At 60.6% G+C, this 20,531-nt stretch overlaps 1 protein-coding gene across 1 annotated transcript in view; it reads left to right on the forward strand.

The window, feature by feature from the left end:
• PXDN (peroxidasin) overlaps window positions 1–20,531 on the forward strand; it is a 71,597-nt gene that overhangs the window by 43,627 nt on the left and 7,439 nt on the right. The window contains exons 13-19 of the mRNA XM_034659977.1: window positions 84–196; window positions 1,078–1,234; window positions 10,015–10,123; window positions 10,640–10,797; window positions 14,212–15,715; window positions 18,099–18,233; window positions 18,869–19,077. Of these exons, the coding sequence (XP_034515868.1) occupies window positions 84–196; window positions 1,078–1,234; window positions 10,015–10,123; window positions 10,640–10,797; window positions 14,212–15,715; window positions 18,099–18,233; window positions 18,869–19,077 (2,385 nt within the window). The remainder of the gene's footprint in view (window positions 1–83; window positions 197–1,077; window positions 1,235–10,014; window positions 10,124–10,639; window positions 10,798–14,211; window positions 15,716–18,098; window positions 18,234–18,868; window positions 19,078–20,531) is intronic.

Here is a 20,531-nt window from a genome sequence, read left to right on the forward strand (position 1 = left end):
CTGTGCTCCCAGGAAGCTTTTCGGATGAATGACAAGTGTCCCGGGTTCCCCACCTTTGTCAGCTGGGTGTCCTTGCCTTGCAGTCACGCCGGTGTTCGCCAGCATCCCAAGCGACATGACGGTGGAGGTGGGCACCAACGTGCAGCTCCCCTGCAGCTCCCAGGGGGAGCCCGAGCCCGTCATCACCTGGAACAAGGTACCACAGGCAGGCACACGGGCGTGGCAGCCGCCCCCAGCTCGTGGCTTCTCCGCACCGTCCGTAGCCCGAGCTAAACCACGCTGTGGGCCCCTTACTAACAAAACCAGGCAGAAGCAAACCCGACGTTCTCCTTTTCACGTTCTTCTCAGTGACAATAGCAAAGAGAACCTTGCGGTTAGATCCACGGCCCCGTCATCAGTGGAGGTTTTTTGTTGTTACTCCATTTTTCTGTGTTGCTTTTGTGAGGCCCAACACAAAATTGCATTCCGGTGTTTAGCCATTATGAACGAGGGTTTCGAAAGGACAGGTCCCTGGAGGACAGGGTGACCACGGGCAGGGGGCCCCCACAGGTGGGTTTGAGTTCTGGGGGCCACCCCGTCCCTCACCCACGTCCCAGAACTACTTGCCAGCCCTCAGCTGCCCTCTGCCGGGACCACGCATGGCCATCTCGCGGTCCTTGTGGGCTTATTCTCGCCCTTTCTCGGCCGGGCCCATCCACTGCCCTTCTCGGGTGTCCTGTCTCCCAGAAGACCTTGCCCAGGGCCCTCCTCGTCACTGGGTGCCCATGCGCTGTGCCTTCCCCACCGTCGTGTGCGCCCCACGGGGGTTTCCTTTTGTGCACCCCCAGCCCCCGATCCTGGAGAATCCAGGAGACTCTGTCTCTGTCTTAATCTTTTGTGGATCTTTCAAAGGAGTTTAAGAAACGTTTCTCTCAGTAAATTGGACTAAATCGCCTTTTCTCTCCAGTTTTGGATTCCTCTGAGCATAGCCTCTCGCCATGCCCATCGGTGAGGTCCTGGCAGCAGTCCCTCCACCCCATGTAAAACCACTTCTTCTTGATCTCAGTCTTAGTATCATTTCTGTTCGCTTTGCTCCAGGATGGGGTTCAGGTGACGGAAAGTGGGAAATTTCACATTAGCCCCGAGGGGTTCCTGACCATCCATGACGTTGGGACTGCGGACGCAGGCCGCTACGAGTGTGTGGCCCGGAACACTATCGGGCAGGCCTCGGTCAGCATGGTGCTCAGCGTGAGCGGTGAGTCCCTGTGGCCGGTGTGGACTTCCCTGGCGTGGGCTCTCAGGCGGAAGGGGGTGCGCGGCCCGTTGCACTTGCAGACTCAGCGTCTGACTATTGGGACGCAGCGTGTCCCTGGTTGGCGGGGGTGGGGGTGTGGACACGCCAGGGCCCCGGCATCACACACTCTGGCAGCCGCCGCGCCTTGCTGCGGCCCCAAGGCCGCAGGCCGCTGTGGTCACACGCCCTGTGATCAAGGCTCTCCGTGAGCGGGTTTTAGTGGTTGGCATGGCAGTGACCCAAACCCACTCACATTCAAAGGGTGTAATTTACAGTCCCCGTTTGGCAGGAGTGTGGATGCGGCTGTGGCTTTGAACGAGCCGGTGCCCCATTGCTGTGCTTACTCTAGCTCTGGGTGGGGCCACACATCTTCCCGGGATGAGCGTCTTTAATCAGGGTCAGCTCCCTGCCCTGGACCCTGACAGCCGCCCTGGTCCAGCCTCTGCGTTTGCCCCTCACCTGCCTCCCTCACCTGTCCCGTCTGCACACGGCCGCGGTCTTCTGGAAAGGGCCGGTCCTGTGACGTGTCGCCAATGCTCCCTGCGAGCTGTGGTGCCAGGGTGAAACCCGCAGCCTCAGATGTGACCCCCACACATCCCACGCAGTCCCATCCAGCAACCCCTGAGCCACCCTGGGTGGCCCCTTCTGAGTGTCCGCGGCCCTTTACTTGGGTCTGTGCTGCTGCCTTTCCCACAGCTCACCCGCCCGCTTTCTCCACGTTGTGGGCACCCCGGGTGGTAACGCGGTCTGGTGGGTCTGCGCACCCAGCACCCCCGTGCCCGAAGCCTGCAGGTGCTTACCAGGTGCGAACCGTAAGGGAATAACTGGGAGCCTGGTTTGGGGTTTCTTTAGGGAAATATGTATTTTCCCATGATATATTGTGTGTGGAATGAATGTAAAAGTCAATTGATGAATTCTATGATTTTTTGTTTTTTGAATAACATTTTTTCTATCTAAAATATAATGTTACTTTGATGTGAATTAGTTATATATATGAGATTAAAAAATAATCTTCTGTGCATGATCCCACCTCCGTGAAATAACCGCTATTAACATTTTGGTGAATTTCCTTTATTTCTTCTAAGGGTAGGTAAATGTTTTCAATTCATTTTTGTGATCGTTGTTTAGAAAACAACAAATCCAAGTCATGCGTAATAATGAAATAATTGGAGTCATAGAACTGTGTAAAATTATCTGACTCATTTGTCTACCACATGGCATAAAAATATTAGGTTCTAAAAATTAGTACATTTGGGTCCGTTTGAGACACATTGAAGTGGGTGTTGTGCCTGGGGAAAGGCTGTTGGGCCACGTTTCAGGCGTGGGGAGTGGCTCACCGACAGTGGTGAGTGGGCCGGGTTTGCGGAGCACGCAGGGGTGGCTGCACCGGGCTCTGTGCAGGGCTGGGCGTCAGGCGCTGTCGGGGGCCCGAGAGGTGAGTCGGGTGGTGCCTTCTGGCTCAGCGCAGAGATGCTGGTGGCGGACCAGGGTGAGAAAAGACTGGAATAGTGATCGACCATGAGAGTGGGGGTCGGGGGAGGCTGTCGGAGAGACCACCCGAGCAAGCGAATTCTGAGCAGAGCCGCGTGGAATGGCCAGTGTGAAGCCTGAGGTTGGGATGAGCCGAAAGCCCGGAGGCCAGTGGTGGAATCGGGGAGGGCAGGCTGGTCCGGGGCCTTATTGGCCACGCTGTGGCTTGGTTTTTATTCCACGTATGTGGGAAGCCTCCGGATTCTGAGCAGGGGGTCTGTGAGCCGTCTCCTGTCCTCAGCGGTGACACTGGCCATGAGGGACAGTGAGGTGTGGAGGAGGAAGTGAGGACGGTGGTGGCTGCCATCATCACAGCTGGTGATGCCGCTGTAGATCGGACGGGCCAGTCGATGGTGGACGTGGGTGGGGCCTGGCAACATGGGCACCAGTCACCGACATGGTGGACAGAGCAGGGTGGGGGCAGGGCAGGCCAGGCAAGAGGCGTACTAAGAGTTCCGTGTCCACAGGTCGAAAAGCCGTGGGTGATGTTCAGGGAGAGGTCAGGGCTGGTGCTGTGGGTTTGCGAGTATCTAAACCGTGGCGCCCACGAGATCACCCAAGGGCAGCCTTAGGCAGACAGGCGACTGCAGCTACACTGGCCGCTCTCACGGGAGGCATCTGGCGGGGAAGGAGGAAGCAGCCAGACGCCCCAGAAAGGACCAAGGAAGAGTGGGCGTCGGGAACGAAGAGCAGTGATTTGTCAGATCTGGGTGCCTGTCTGTCAGACAAGGACAGAGAATGAGCCTGACCCTGGAAAGGAGTCCTTGTTAGTTATGAGGAATCGGGAAGAGGTATATCCCAGGTAGGAGAAAGCATATCCCAGGTGGGAAAAACTATAAACTGTGCGGGAGGAACTATATCCCAGGCTGGAGGAAGTATATCCCAGTCTGCAGAAAGTATATCCCAGCCTGGAGGAAGTATATCCCAGGCGGGAGGAAGTATATCCCAGGCGGGAGGAAGTATACCCCAGCCTGGAGGACGTATATCCCAGCCTGGAGGAAGTATATCCCAGGTGGGAGGACGTATACCCCAGCCTGGGGGAAGTATATCCCAGCCTGGAGGAAGTATACCCCAGCCTGGAGGAAGTATACCCCAGCCTGGAGGAAGTATACCCCAGCCTGGAGGACGTATACCCCAGCCTGGAGGACGTATACCCCAGCCTGGAGGACGTATACCCCGGCCTGGAGGACGTATACCCCGGCCTGGAGGACGTATACCCCGGCCTGGAGGACGTATACCCCGGCCTGGAGGACGTATACCCCGGCCTGGAGGACGTATACCCCGGCCTGGAGGACGTATACCCCGGCCTGGAGGACGTATACCCCGGCCTGGAGGACGTATACCCCGGCCTGGAGGACGTATACCCCGGCCTGGAGGACGTATACCCCGGCCTGGAGGACGTATACCCCGGCCTGGAGGACGTATACCCCGGCCTGGAGGACGTATACCCCGGCCTGGAGGACGTATACCCCGGCCTGGAGGACGTATACCCCGGCCTGGAGGACGTATACCCCGGCCTGGAGGACGTATACCCCGGCCTGGAGGACGTATACCCCGGCCTGGAGGACGTATACCCCGGCCTGGAGGACGTATACCCCGGCCTGGAGGACGTATACCCCGGCCTGGAGGACGTATACCCCGGCCTGGAGGACGTATACCCCGGCCTGGAGGACGTATACCCCGGCCTGGAGGACGTATACCCCGGCCTGGAGGACGTATACCCCGGCCTGGAGGACGTATACCCCGGCCTGGAGGACGTATACCCCGGCCTGGAGGACGTATACCCCGGCCTGGAGGACGTATACCCCGGCCTGGAGGACGTATACCCCGGCCTGGAGGACGTATACCCCGGCCTGGAGGACGTATACCCCGGCCTGGAGGACGTATACCCCGGCCTGGAGGACGTATACCCCGGCCTGGAGGACGTATACCCCGGCCTGGAGGACGTATACCCCGGCCTGGAGGACGTATACCCCGGCCTGGAGGACGTATACCCCGGCCTGGAGGACGTATACCCCGGCCTGGAGGACGTATACCCCGGCCTGGAGGACGTGTACCCAAGACCAAGTGAAAGCAGCGCTGTGTGAAGGTCATTTCATCTGTGCCAGATTCTGTGGAAAGGCTGAGTATGTCGAGGGGAAAACGCACCACTTGCTTCGGAAGCTGCGTGTCTTGCCGAGCTGGGCACCGGCAGCGTCCGGGGACAAGGGTAGAAGGTTGGTGGGTCAGCGTGACTCTGTCAGCAAACTCTGGTATTTAGTGAGAAGAAAGGAGAAGAGGGAAGTATAAGGTGAGGAGCTGGGGCCCCTGGGTGGGTCGGTCGGTGAAGCCGACCCTTTGGCTCAGGTTATGATGTCAGGGTCCTCCCCCGACGCCGGGCTCTGTGCTCAGCGGGGCATCTGCTTCTCCCTCTGCCCCTCCCCCCACACGTGCATTCTCTCTCAATAAATAAAATCATTTTTAAAAAAGGAAGAAAAGAACGTCAGGCACAGCTTGAGAGGGTCGCAAGCTCAGCCGTGTGCGTGGGTGCACACACGTGTGTGTGCGGCTGCGTGTGTTGGTCTGCCCACAGCTGTGACAGGAATCCGTCCAGAGGAGACGGGAAAGGCAGGGAGCAGAGTCTTTGAAGGGAAGAGCGGCTGGAGGCCCAGGAGTCCAGCAGGGTTTGGCTGTTGATGGGAAGAACAGAATCCACTAGGAACCGAACGCCGCCCCGTTCCCGCACGGCCGTGCTTTGCTAGAACTTCCCTGTTTCCCGTTGGAAGTACTTTTCCCGTGTTCTTGTGGGGTGTCATGTGGTTTCAGAAATTAAGGTCTACACTTTGCATACTGCTTGAAAANCCCCGGCCTGGAGGACGTATACCCCGGCCTGGAGGACGTATACCCCGGCCTGGAGGACGTATACCCCGGCCTGGAGGACGTATACCCCGGCCTGGAGGACGTATACCCCGGCCTGGAGGACGTATACCCCGGCCTGGAGGACGTATACCCCGGCCTGGAGGACGTATACCCCGGCCTGGAGGACGTATACCCCGGCCTGGAGGACGTATACCCCGGCCTGGAGGACGTATACCCCGGCCTGGAGGACGTATACCCCGGCCTGGAGGACGTATACCCCGGCCTGGAGGACGTATACCCCGGCCTGGAGGACGTATACCCCGGCCTGGAGGACGTATACCCCGGCCTGGAGGACGTATACCCCGGCCTGGAGGACGTATACCCCGGCCTGGAGGACGTATACCCCGGCCTGGAGGACGTATACCCCGGCCTGGAGGACGTATACCCCGGCCTGGAGGACGTATACCCCGGCCTGGAGGACGTATACCCCGGCCTGGAGGACGTATACCCCGGCCTGGAGGACGTATACCCCGGCCTGGAGGACGTATACCCCGGCCTGGAGGACGTATACCCCGGCCTGGAGGACGTATACCCCGGCCTGGAGGACGTATACCCCGGCCTGGAGGACGTATACCCCGGCCTGGAGGACGTATACCCCGGCCTGGAGGACGTATACCCCGGCCTGGAGGACGTATACCCCGGCCTGGAGGACGTATACCCCGGCCTGGAGGACGTATACCCCGGCCTGGAGGACGTATACCCCGGCCTGGAGGACGTATACCCCGGCCTGGAGGACGTATACCCCGGCCTGGAGGACGTATACCCCGGCCTGGAGGACGTATACCCCGGCCTGGAGGACGTATACCCCGGCCTGGAGGACGTATACCCCGGCCTGGAGGACGTATACCCCGGCCTGGAGGACGTATACCCCGGCCTGGAGGACGTATACCCCGGCCTGGAGGACGTATACCCCGGCCTGGAGGACGTATACCCCGGCCTGGAGGACGTATACCCCGGCCTGGAGGACGTATACCCCGGCCTGGAGGACGTATACCCCGGCCTGGAGGACGTATACCCCGGCCTGGAGGACGTATACCCCGGCCTGGAGGACGTATACCCCGGCCTGGAGGACGTATACCCCGGCCTGGAGGACGTATACCCCGGCCTGGAGGACGTATACCCCGGCCTGGAGGACGTATACCCCGGCCTGGAGGACGTATACCCCGGCCTGGAGGACGTATACCCCGGCCTGGAGGACGTATACCCCGGCCTGGAGGACGTATACCCCGGCCTGGAGGACGTATACCCCGGCCTGGAGGACGTATACCCCGGCCTGGAGGACGTATACCCCGGCCTGGAGGACGTATACCCCGGCCTGGAGGACGTATACCCCGGCCTGGAGGACGTATACCCCGGCCTGGAGGACGTATACCCCGGCCTGGAGGACGTATACCCCGGCCTGGAGGACGTATACCCCGGCCTGGAGGACGTATACCCCGGCCTGGAGGACGTATACCCCGGCCTGGAGGACGTATACCCCGGCCTGGAGGACGTATACCCCGGCCTGGAGGACGTATACCCCGGCCTGGAGGACGTATACCCCGGCCTGGAGGACGTATACCCCGGCCTGGAGGACGTATACCCCGGCCTGGAGGACGTATACCCCGGCCTGGAGGACGTATACCCCGGCCTGGAGGACGTATACCCCGGCCTGGAGGACGTATACCCCGGCCTGGAGGACGTATACCCCGGCCTGGAGGACGTATACCCCGGCCTGGAGGACGTATACCCCGGCCTGGAGGACGTATACCCCGGCCTGGAGGACGTATACCCCGGCCTGGAGGACGTATACCCCGGCCTGGAGGACGTATACCCCGGCCTGGAGGACGTATACCCCGGCCTGGAGGACGTATACCCCGGCCTGGAGGACGTATACCCCGGCCTGGAGGACGTATACCCCGGCCTGGAGGACGTATACCCCGGCCTGGAGGACGTATACCCCGGCCTGGAGGACGTATACCCCGGCCTGGAGGACGTATACCCCGGCCTGGAGGACGTATACCCCGGCCTGGAGGACGTATACCCCGGCCTGGAGGACGTATACCCCGGCCTGGAGGACGTATACCCCGGCCTGGAGGACGTATACCCCGGCCTGGAGGACGTATACCCCGGCCTGGAGGACGTATACCCCGGCCTGGAGGACGTATACCCCGGCCTGGAGGACGTATACCCCGGCCTGGAGGACGTATACCCCGGCCTGGAGGACGTATACCCCGGCCTGGAGGACGTATACCCCGGCCTGGAGGACGTATACCCCGGCCTGGAGGACGTATACCCCGGCCTGGAGGACGTATACCCCGGCCTGGAGGACGTATACCCCGGCCTGGAGGACGTATACCCCGGCCTGGAGGACGTATACCCCGGCCTGGAGGACGTATACCCCGGCCTGGAGGACGTATACCCCGGCCTGGAGGACGTATACCCCGGCCTGGAGGACGTATACCCCGGCCTGGAGGACGTATACCCCGGCCTGGAGGACGTATACCCCGGCCTGGAGGACGTATACCCCGGCCTGGAGGACGTATACCCCGGCCTGGAGGACGTATACCCCGGCCTGGAGGACGTATACCCCGGCCTGGAGGACGTATACCCCGGCCTGGAGGACGTATACCCCGGCCTGGAGGACGTATACCCCGGCCTGGAGGACGTATACCCCGGCCTGGAGGACGTATACCCCGGCCTGGAGGACGTATACCCCGGCCTGGAGGACGTATACCCCGGCCTGGAGGACGTATACCCCGGCCTGGAGGACGTATACCCCGGCCTGGAGGACGTATACCCCGGCCTGGAGGACGTATACCCCGGCCTGGAGGACGTATACCCCGGCCTGGAGGACGTATACCCCGGCCTGGAGGACGTATACCCCGGCCTGGAGGACGTATACCCCGGCCTGGAGGACGTATACCCCGGCCTGGAGGACGTATACCCCGGCCTGGAGGACGTATACCCCGGCCTGGAGGACGTATACCCCGGCCTGGAGGACGTATACCCCGGCCTGGAGGACGTATACCCCGGCCTGGAGGACGTATACCCCGGCCTGGAGGACGTATACCCCGGCCTGGAGGACGTATACCCCGGCCTGGAGGACGTATACCCCGGCCTGGAGGACGTATACCCCGGCCTGGAGGACGTATACCCCGGCCTGGAGGACGTATACCCCGGCCTGGAGGACGTATACCCCGGCCTGGAGGACGTATACCCCGGCCTGGAGGACGTATACCCCGGCCTGGAGGACGTATACCCCGGCCTGGAGGACGTATACCCCGGCCTGGAGGACGTATACCCCGGCCTGGAGGACGTATACCCCGGCCTGGAGGACGTATACCCCGGCCTGGAGGACGTATACCCCGGCCTGGAGGACGTGTACCCAAGACCAAGTGAAAGCAGCGTTGTGTGAAGGTCATTTCATCTGTGCCAGATTCTGTGGAAAGGCTGAGTATGTCGAGGGGAAAACGCACCACTTGCTTCGGAAGCTGCGTGTCTTGCCGAGCTGGGCACCGGCAGCGTCCGGGGACAAGGGTAGAAGGTTGGTGGGTCAGCGTGACTCTGTCAGCAAACTCTGGTATTTAGTGAGAAGAAAGGAGAAGAGGGAAGTATAAGGTGAGGAGCTGGGGCCCCTGGGTGGGTCGGTCGGTGAAGCCGACCCTTTGGCTCAGGTTATGATGTCAGGGTCCTGGGATGTCAGGGTCCTCCCCCGACGCCGGGCTCTGTGCTCAGCGGGGCATCTGCTTCTCCCTCTGCCCCTCCCCCCACACGTGCATTCTCTCTCAATAAATAAAATCATTTTTAAAAAAGGAAGAAAAGAACGTCAGGCACAGCTTGAGAGGGTCGCAAGCTCAGCCGTGTGCGTGGGTGCACACACGTGTGTGTGCGGCTGCGTGTGTTGGTCTGCCCACAGCTGTGACAGGAATCCGTCCAGAGGAGACGGGAAAGGCAGGGAGCAGAGTCTTTGAAGGGAAGAGCGGCTGGAGGCCCAGGAGTCCAGCAGGGTTTGGCTGTTGATGGGAAGAACAGAATCCACTAGGAACCGAACGCCGCCCCGTTCCCGCACGGCCGTGCTTTGCTAGAACTTCCCTGTTTCCCGTTGGAAGTACTTTTCCCGTGTTCTTGTGGGGTGTCATGTGATTTCAGAAATTAAGGTCTACACTTTGCATACTGCTTGAAAATGGCTTCTGGTGTCATTGAAGCTTCAGTGTGAGAGAACACCTGGGGGAAGCGTGCCTTACGTCTGAACGATGTCGCGTCCAGACGCCATCGCATGAGTAACGTAGCGAGGCCTTTTCTTGGTCACGAATGACTTCATGTTTTCCCAGTTCCTGACGTCAGTCGAAATGGGGACCCGTTTGTGGCCACGTCGATCGTCGAAGCGATTGCGACCGTGGACAGAGCCATCAACTCGACACGCACACACCTGTTCGACAGGTATCGTGGGGGCGGAGGCAGGTGTAGACCTCCGCTGGCTGGGGTAGAAAAGAGCTGTGACCTGTTTCACCCGAGGGAAAACCTTTGAATTTAAAAGTCATAATCGATTTTGGCTTCAAGTTTTGTGGGGTTCAGATAACAAAAAGATACATCCTTTCTCGATAGAAGTGGAACTAGGATTCACAAATGAGACATTTTTAGAAAATCTCAACTCATTCCATTGGCTTGTTAATGCGTGATTCGTTCGCATAGCTAATTCCAAAGTGTTTTATTCTGCGTGTTGTAACTAGAACAGATTATCTGTGTTTCCTCTATTGACTTAATTATTTGTTTTTAGTGTCTTTGTTTTTGTTTGTGTTTGATGCCTTCCACTTGGGACGAGTAAGGTACGATCCATCACGTCTCTAGAAAAGGAGCTACAGAAATATTAGTGGCAGTAGTTACATTCTTGGACGTGAGTGATTTTTGTCTTCCTGAGGTGGTTCTGTTCTTCCCTGTCTGCTTTCAACCCGACAGCCGTCCCCGTTCTCCCAACGACCTGCTGGCCTTGTTCCGGTACCCGCGGGACCCCTACACCGTGGAGCAGGCGCGCGCAGGAGAGATATTTGAGCGGACCTTGCAGCTGATACAGGAGCACGTGCAGCACGGCCTGATGGTCGACCTCAACGGAACAAGTCAGTGCCCCCCAACCCGAGGGCTGGGCGTTAGCCTCACGGCTCTGGGGCCTTCCTGGGAGCCGTTCCCGCATCCCCGTGTCTGCGTGAGGACAGGGTTTGGGCTGCCTGGGACCCGCAGCGGCTGCCTCAGGTCCCCTGCAAAGCCACACGCAGCTGGACGTGCACTGCCCTGATCGCCGGGCCGGGCCGGTCGGGCTCCTGTGACCTGGCGGGCCAGCCGCTAACCACTGAGGCTGTGCGCCTGGGACACAGTGTCGCGGGTTGTCAGGAAGGAGGCTCCTGGTGCCTGGGCGTTTGTGAGGGGGCGGCCGCGGCCGCCTGGGTGCTCTGTGGACGGCGGGAGCCTGACCCCCTCCCATGGGCTGGGCCGTGCTGAGCAGCTGGGAGCAGCGCTCGCAGATGCTAAAGGGCCGGGGTCTCTAGTGTGTGAAAGCATCCCGTCAAGCTTTCCGTGAGCGCCTGTGCCCTGTCCGCTCACGGGGGTCATGCTCCGAGGCGCCCAGGGTTTTCCGAGTCGTCTTCAGGGACCCATCTTGCCCATCAGGACAGAAATGTCGCTCAGGGACTGTGTGTTGCTAGATCCGAGCGTGCGGCGTGAGGACGTGGGAACGGGGCCCTCTCTGCTTCTTGGGAGGAGAGGAGGTGCCTGAGCCAGTCCTCAGTCCTGCCCCAGCTTGGTTCGGGCTCAGCTTCCCGGTGCTGGCGTGTAGACGTGCACACCGTGGTGCCTCCTCCTCCTGGAGGCACGGGCCTTGGGTGGGGGTCGGGGGCCGTCGAGGACGATTCCACTGATTCACGGATGGGCCAGCCTGGCCTCGCGGGTGCTCCCTGGGGAGAAATGTGGGGGCCGCGCCTTCTCTCCACTTGCCTGTGTTATGCACTTTCTACCCCTTGGCCCAGGGATGGGGACAGGGACACGTGGGACATGTGGCCCTGACCCCGTGGCGCCTCCCCATGCTCCCCGCCATCGGTCGTAAAGGACCACGCCCTGCCACGTGTGGAGGGTGCGTGGGGTTGCACGGTGCTCCTTCTTCCTGCTGTGGCCTCCCTTCCTTCGTTGGGTTCATCGTTCACGTGTTAAATGTGGCCGTGGCAGCTTCAGCAGGCGGCCCGTAGACCTCATGCAGCCATTTAGAGAAAGAGAGCCCCTCTGCCAACGTCCCTCGGGCGGGACGGTGTGCTTGCCTCCTGTCAACACGTGCTGCTTACAGAACAAGGCAGAACCCGAGACAGAGGAGAAACTAAAATCACTCAGCGCCCCAGCAGCGGTGTGCACGGCTCGGGGTGCGGTTGGGGTATTTGTGGGTGAGTGGGCCGCTGGCACGGCTGGAGGAGGCGGACGCGCTGGAAGGGGTATGAGGGCAGTTATGGGTGCTCGGCCAGAAGGGGCTCCTGGGGCGAGTGGATGGTCTTGGCTTGGTCTGTGTGACATGGGAGCCACAGGGCTTCTTGATCTCCTGGATCAGGTCATCGGGGGGCCCTGACACAAAGGGGGAAGGGCAGTGCAGAAAACCAAGCAGGTGTCTGTTAGGGGCACTGAGGGAATGGCAGATATCCCTGAAATGGCCCAGGAGAGTTTGGAGTGGCAGGTATTCGTGGGGTTGCCCAGGAGGGGCCGGGGTGGCAGGTATTCATGGGGTGGCCCAAGAGAGAGGAAAGTGTGGGCACCAGGGTGACCGGTGAGTGGGGTGGATCCAGGCGCCCAGAAGGCAGAGGTGAGACACTCACTTGTGGCTTGAATGTGGAGGGGTCAGGTGATGAGGGGCCAGAAGGCCAGAGGTGACACTTAGTGAAGTGGGGACATTGATGGAGGACCAGGTGAGGGGCTGGGGAGGGGCTGTCTCACCTCCAGAGGCTCCAGGCATGCACAGGAGACGGGGGTCTCCAGGGGCCCCTGGGTCCTGGTCCCACAAACCCTGGTGTCCTAACTCACCGTGGAGGAAAGCATTTGAGCTTCCGCAAACAGTCCTCCTGGCATCTTTCTGTGTCAGGAAGTGGTCTCGTCGGCTCCCTTATTCTCAGGTGCATACTCGCCCTCACGTTTCAGTACCCGCACTGGCAGTTCGTTGGAGATAGTTCTCATTTCTAAAGCAAACCACAGTGGACGAGTGTGGTCGGAAGTGGTCAGGGCAGTTTGCAGAATTCCCGGAGAACAGCTCATAATCCAGAACTTACGGATGCGCCGCAGTGACCGGCCCACCCGGTTTTGTAGGAAGGCGAGATTGGCCGCATCGCATCAGTGATGTTTGGGCAGCTCTCAAAGTACCCTGAGCACGTCTGAGCTCACCAGGCGGCCTGTCGTGTCCAGCCTGGGCTGGGGGCTGGCGCCGGCCGCCGCATGAAGAGAGGGACAGGGCGGGAGGACGCCTCCCCACTGGGCTTGTCCGAGAGCCCCTGGCCACTGGGGGTTCTAGGACTTGCGAGCTCACTGTGAACAGAGCCAGACATCCCCGTCTCCCTTCCCCCCATCCGGAGGGGCTGCTGCCGGAGTTCTCAGGTCTAATCGAACCCTCTCGCACAGTCTGCCAGTGCCCACTTCTGATTGTGACACCTCCCCACCTCCAGCTCCCTCGGGGGTCGCTCAGACGCCGCCCCCACAAATCGGGACCGGCTCGCTTCCTTTAAACCTCCGCAGAGTCCATCCTGATTGGCTCTGAGCAGGGAAATAAGTAGTGGTGAGAGGGGCGTGAGGGTGCGTGTGTGCACACGTGTGCCTCTGTGTGTGAGCATGTGGGCGCAAGGGTGCGTGTGTGAGCCTGCGTGCCCCTGCGTGTGAGCATGTGGGTGCGAGCGTGTGTGTCTGCACATGTGTGCCCCTGCGTGTGAGCATGTGGGTGCGAGCGTGTGCCCCTGCGTGTGAGCATGTGGGTGCGAGCGTGTGCCCCTGCGTGTGAGCATGTGGGTGCGAGTGTGTGTCTGCACATGTGTGCCCCTGCGTGTGAGCATGTGGGTGCGAGCGTGTGCCCCTGTGTGTGAGCATGTGGGTGCGAGTGTGTGTGTCTGCACATGTGTGCCCCTACGTGTGAGCATGTGGGTGCGAGTGTGTGCCCCTGCGTGTGAGCATGTGGGCGCAAGGGTGCGTGTGTGAGCCTGCGTGCCCCTGCGTGTGAGCATGTGGGTGTGAGCGTGTCTGCACACGCGTGCCCCTGCGTGTGAGCATGTGGGTGCATGGTGCGTGTGTGCACACATGTGCGCCTGCGTGAGTGCGAGGCTCTTCGGGCAGCCCCCAGAGTCGGCCCTGGGGCAGGTGAGGTCCTTCCCAGCTGTTCCTGCCGGGACCCCTTGCCCTTGCTGAGTGGACCCCGGGTTGTTCCCGCCCATCACATACTGGTCCCCTCCCTTGGCTCCCCCCACCGTCCCCCTGCACTGCCCAAAGTCCAGGGAGTAAGCCGCGTCCCCTCTCCCCTGCAGGTTACCACTACAATGACCTCGTGTCTCCCCAGTACCTGAGCGTCATCGCCAACCTGTCGGGCTGCACGGCACACCGGCGCGTGAACAACTGCTCGGACATGTGCTTCCACCAGAAGTACCGCACTCACGACGGCACCTGCAACAACCTGCAGCACCCCATGTGGGGCGCCTCGCTGACCGCCTTCGAGCGCTTGCTGAAAGCCGTGTATGAGAACGGGTTCAACACCCCGCGGGGCATCGACGCCGGCCGGCTGTACCACGGGCACGCGCTCCCCATGCCCCGGCTGGTGTCCACCTCCCTGATCGGCACGGAGACCATCACGCCCGACGCGCAGTTCACCCACATGCTGATGCAGTGGGGCCAGTTCCTGGACCACGACCTGGACTCCACGGTGGTGGCCCTGAGCCAGGCCCGCTTCTCCGACGGCCAGCACTGCAGCTCCGTGTGCAGCAGCGACCCCCCGTGCTTCTCGGTGGCCGTGCCGCCCAACGACCCCCGGGTCCGGAGCGGGGCACGTTGCATGTTCTTCGTGCGCTCCAGCCCCGTGTGCGGCAGCGGCATGACGTCCCTCCTCATGAACTCCGTGTACCCGCGGGAGCAGATCAATCAGCTCACCTCCTACATCGACGCCTCCAACGTCTATGGGAGCACGGAGCACGAGGCGCGTGCCATCCGGGACCTGGCCAGCCACCGGGGGCTTCTGCGCCAGGGCATCGTGCAGCGGTCGGGGAAGCCGCTGCTGCCCTTCGCCGCTGGACCGCCCACGGAGTGCATGCGGGACGAGAACGAGAGCCCCATCCCCTGTTTCCTGGCGGGGGACCACCGCGCCAATGAGCAGCTGGGCCTTACGAGCATGCACACGCTCTGGTTCCGCGAGCACAACCGCGTGGCCACCGAGCTGCTGGCGCTGAACCCACACTGGGACGGCGACACCATCTACCACGAGGCGAGGAAGCTCGTGGGCGCGCAGATGCAGCACATCACCTACCAGCACTGGCTGCCCAAGGTGCTGGGCGAGGTCGGCATGAAGGCGCTGGGCGAGTACCGCGGCTACGACCCGGGCGTCAACGCCGGCATCGTCAACGCCTTCGCCACGGCCGCCTTCAGGTTTGGCCACACGCTGATCAACCCCGTGCTCTACCGGCTGGATGAGAACTTCGAGCCCATCGCGCAGGGACACGTCCCCCTGCACAAAGCCTTCTTCTCTCCCTTCCGCATTGTGAACGAGGGTGGCATCGACCCGCTGCTCAGGGGCCTGTTCGGCGTGGCGGGGAAGATGCGCGTGCCCTCCCAGCTGCTCAACACGGAGCTCACGGAGCGGCTCTTCTCCATGGCGCACACGGTGGCCCTGGACCTGGCCGCCATCAACATCCAGCGTGGCCGGGACCACGGCATCCCGCCCTACCACGAATACCGCGTCTACTGCAACCTGTCGTCTGCCCACACCTTCGAGGACCTCAAGAATGAGATCAAGAACCCCGAGATCCGGGAGAAGCTGAGGCGGTGAGTTGGGCGTCTCCTGTTTGTAAAGGTCAGGAGAGCCGAGAGTCGTGGCCCCAAGCGTGCGCAGCTGTTGTTCTTTATGTTGGAGTGTGTGTGCACCCACGCAGTCCGAGGAGACGAGCCCCAGAGGGTGGAGCCTGCGGAGGGGCCACCTTTGGTGGCCATAGCCACGCGAGTGTCCAGTGTGCCTGTCTGGCGCAGCCTGACGGGGGAGGGGTGGGCCCAGCTGGGGTATAATGGGCTTTGGGGAGAGCTCCTGCGCTCCTATCAGGCAGAGGGCACCCGCGCATGCCCGGTACAACGGGGCAGGAGTTGCCAGCCCCTCCTCTTCGTGTCTGGAGACGACAGCTGGCGGCCTCAGCGATCGTGCGGGCTTCTAAGCAGGTGCGGGGGGCTGCAGTGGCAGGACCGCGAGGGTGTGCCGGGTCCATGGAGACCCCGGGCAGCAGGGAGGTTAGGGGCCTTGATCCAGGAGGATCGGGGCTGCCGTCTGACACCAGCCCTCCCGTGGCCCTCTGTGGCTCCGCGCGGGATGGCCCCTTCGACCTGCAGTTTCTGCACGCTCAGCCCCGGCCTTTCTCTGCGGTCGCTGCTGCCCTTCTCGTGGTGACTTTTATCACGTTCATTATTCCAGTTCCTTTAATGGAAACAGCCGCTCGTTGGAGTGTCTCCGTCATGGTCCCTCTTCGTCCTGGGACCTGTGAATTCAGTGCACAGGTCACTGTGTATTTCGGTTGTGTTCATTCGCATTGGGAGGAATTGTCAGAAAAAGGAAAGCCCCTCCCGAGGACTCAGTCTGCTTGTTCCGGACTGTCCCATCCACCGCGGAGTAAATCACTTACTCTCAGCGCCGGAGGGGAGGCTTTCGCTAGCTGGGAGCCAACGTGCCTCCTGCAGAAAGGTGACATTTTATGCGTGGTGTCAGTCGTGAGCTGAGTCGTGAGCACATCACGTGCTCCTGAGGTCAGCGTGTCGGGCGCTCGCCAGACTCAGCTCCGGGCTGCTGGCGCGTGTGGCTGGTCCTCCCCGGTACAGGGCGGACCTTGTCCCCATGTCGCTTGATTACGATTTATGTGAACGGTCTATTTTCCATGTGCTTAAAGAGTCTCCTTTGCTCCTGTCCACACGGACACAGATTACTTCCCCGTATTTCTCTCCTTCGCCACAGTCCAGGGGCACTAGTGCTTCTGCGAGCGTTGTTTGCGGGTGGAGGGGTGCACGCCTTGTGTGCTGGAGACCCTGTGAAAGACATGGCACCTCATTCACCAAACACCCTGTCGCTCATTCACTTTCCTTTTCGTCCACCGACCAAGCAGGGAAAGGGGACCTGAGGTCGAGGCCATAGGCTCTGGAAACCTCAGGGGCGGAGAGGCCTTCAGAAGACCTTCCTCAGGGCCCGAGGGAGGGGAGGGAGCAGGGCCTGGCCGGAGTCGGGTGCTGCCTGCTGGCTGTGTCCCGTCCTGCACCCGTGTCAACAGTGGGGTCGTGGGAGGCATGCTGGCGGAGCTGGGGCTCCGGGTTCCCGCACCGGCTCCCAGCCCGGCTCCCCAGGAACCATGCCGCACGGCTGTTTCCATGCACGGTCCTGCTGAGGGCGTGGAGTGGGAGGGAGCGCCCAGCCTCCCTTCCCGAGGGACCAGCGCTGCTCAGTAGCTACCCTGTGTCTTCCACGGTTTGTGGGCCTGAGGACCGAGCCGCGGGGCCTCTCAGCCGGCGGTGCGCGCTGAGAACGCCCAGCCAAGCTGCGAGTCCACGTTGAAGGCAAGCGGACGCGTGTGTCTGCAGAGCCGCCTGGGTGGCTGTGACATGGCACTGTCAGCCCTGCCCTGCTGGCGTTTCCCCGGAATCGCGAGAATTCCATGAGCGAGCTCGTTCTGGGGCACGTACACCTTGCTGTCTCAGGCTGGGTATCAGTCCTGCTGAGTAACTAGCTCCTTGCTGCGCACGTCTTTTCAATAAGTAATCGGATTTCAGAGTTAGGACTTTTTTTGAACGTCTGCCTTTAACTATGTGAAGTTTGTTCATTTGTATTTATGAAAAGAACCTGGAGTGGTGTACATTGTACTCTCGTGTGATTATTTCTGAATAGAAAAGGTGTGAGTTTAATTTTCTTCCTATATTAACTTGGTTTTTCTAAACTCATAATAGACGTGCACATGTGTGTTTTATACGTGCGTATATACACAGGAAGTACAGAAAAATTTAAAAATACAATGGATAGATGCTTTAAATAAATAAAAGTGAATTTTCTTTGTTAACTAAAGGTCTAAAAGATGCTAAATAAGAACAGAAAGTGAGGACTTTGTCTCATATTTGCTCTATTTACGATCTACTGCTTTCTTGAGCAGATGTAAGGTTTCACTTGTTTGTTTGGTTTTTGTAGGTTGTACGGATCCCCACTCAACATCGACTTGTTCCCCGCCCTCATGGTGGAAGACCTGGTCCCCGGCAGCCGACTGGGGCCCACGCTCATGTGCCTGCTGAGCACGCAGTTCAAACGCTTGAGAGATGGGGACAGGTAAACACAGGTGCCACGGGACAGGTGAAGGCGGGTGCCACGGGACAGGTGAGGGCAGGTGCCACGGGACAGGTGAGGGCAGGTGCCGCGGGACAGGTGAGGGCGGGTGTCACAGGGGACAGGTGAAGGTGGGTCCGTGAGCAGCTCCCTGGTATGGGGACTTCCCTCCCACTGCGGCCGAGAATTACATGGCCGCCCTGCTCACGGATGCTTTCGTGGCCTTCCACTTAGGATGTGTCTGTTCCTAGGAACAGACAGTTCGCAGGGTTCAACCACTGCGGGAGTTCTGAGAATTGGAACTCCTGGCAACGTCGAAGTTTCAGGTGTGATGCGGTGTCGTTAGTGTTGAGTGTGGTAGGGAAGGGTGGCCCGCGGTGAGTCCGCCGGGGCTGTGAGCCACGCTGTGGTTTCCAGCAGTGGCCTGTGCTGGCTTCTCGGAGCGGCTGAGCCTCTGCCGATGTTAGTCCAGATTTTCTATTTTGTTTCTTGAGTGGGGACGCTGAGTCATGTCCGAGTCCCTCCGTGAGTGATACCCAGTGGACGCGGGCGGTGTCCGTGTTGTCGGCGGAGCTGACTGGGGAACGTTTTAGTTCACCTCCTTGCATCTGCTCTTCTCTCCCTCCGCGGAAGCACAGGTTGTGGTATGAAAACCCGGGGGTGTTCTCCCCGGCGCAGCTGACACAGATCAAGCAGACGTCCCTGGCCAGAATCCTGTGTGACAACGCCGACAACATCACGCGTGTGCAGAGGGACGTGTTCCGTGTGGTGGAGTTCCCCCACGGGTATGGCAGCTGTGACGAAGTCCCCAGGGTGGACCTGCGCGTGTGGCAGGACTGCTGTGAAGGTGCGCGTCTCGGGGTCCTGCCGCGTGTGCGGGGGTGCGCATCCCGGCCTCCCATGTGCCACGGCTCTGGGGGTGGCCGCGCGGGGATGCTCCGATCGTGAGGAGCTGGTCCCGATATGGTGCTGTTGGCTGTGGGAACTCAGTGGCGAGCTCTGCGCACCGGAGGCAGGAGTAAGCGTAATCAGGCAGGCTTCTGCTGTTTCCTTAAAACCTAACGTGTGTCTAATACGAGTGCTTGCGTGTGGGATGAGTGTCGTGTGTCGGCACCTTCAGAGGACACGTGACTGGACTGCCCAGGAAGCGTGGCGCTCACTAGACTCCGTGCGCTGCGTGTCCCAGACACCTGTGATGATGCACGTCGCCCGACTATGTTGTGAAAGGTCACAGCGTGGACCTGCTGTCCGCGCCGAGGCCTGGGGACGCGTGCGGAGGGGCTGGCAGGTCCCTGGTGCCGGGGCGCCCCCTTCACCCCGCAGCACCCTTGCGTTCACAAATCCCACTGTGGCTCACCACGATTTTCATTTCCTGCTCTGAACGTAATTGTGGCTTGATTCAAACTGCAATCAGAGACCAGGCGTCGATGAAGCTGGGGCGTGTTTGGAGCCTCCCGTGGGACTCTGCTGTTCTGCGGCTGGGAAGCGGTTGACCCGCAGGGCCCGACGCCGTGGGGACAGCTCCTCCCACCTCCACGCGGCACGCACGGGAAGCACAGAGCAGATCTGCCTCTCTCCCACCTCCTTTTCCCGGGGGAGTCGTTCTGGTCAGGCTCCCGTCCTCACTGGTAGTTGCTTTTAATCGGCCGTGGTGTCCGTGAGCATCGGAATCTGGCCTGGTAGGTTCGCGCTGCTGCTCCTCGGCCACGTCCGCGTGTGGGTGGCTGCGCTGGTCCGGCTGTCTGTCTGCCTCCGTCTGGCTGTCCTCTCAGGTGAATGTGCAATGCGCGTGTACGGGTGGCTGCCGAGCTCGGGTGTGTGGCACGCGCAGTGTGTAATACAAGGATTTGCACGAAGATGAGCGCGGAGTTTACTGCACGCCCCACGTCCCTAAACATCTACATTCTCACGATTGCATCTAAGGAAAACTTGTTTCTGGGTTTGCTTTTTTTTTTTTTTTTACCTTTTTAAAGAAATATCCTCACTGGTTTGTCAGCTCAACTTGCGTTTCCGTGCGTACAGCAGAGTTTGGTCCTTGCACCTGCAGGAAACTACTGTTTGAAAGCCCTGGGAAAGGCCAGTTCTTCTGGGATACAAAGCTTCATGTCCTGATAGCGCCACCAGGCCCCCCAGCTGCTTAGATGGGGGCTGAGCTGGGTTTTCTGTGGTTTCTCTCGGAAAAGCCAGAGTCCTGGGAGAGACGGGGACTCAGAGCTGGACGTCATTGGGGCCGCTCTCCCCTCGTGCGCCTGCTGAGGCCTTTCTGACCTCCCTTCCCCTGGACGTGTTTCCTCCAGGTCC

The sequence above is a fragment of the Ailuropoda melanoleuca genome, chromosome 4, assembly GCF_002007445.2.
Source record: "Ailuropoda melanoleuca isolate Jingjing chromosome 4, ASM200744v2, whole genome shotgun sequence".
In the NCBI taxonomy this organism is placed as follows: domain Eukaryota; kingdom Metazoa; phylum Chordata; class Mammalia; order Carnivora; family Ursidae; genus Ailuropoda; species Ailuropoda melanoleuca.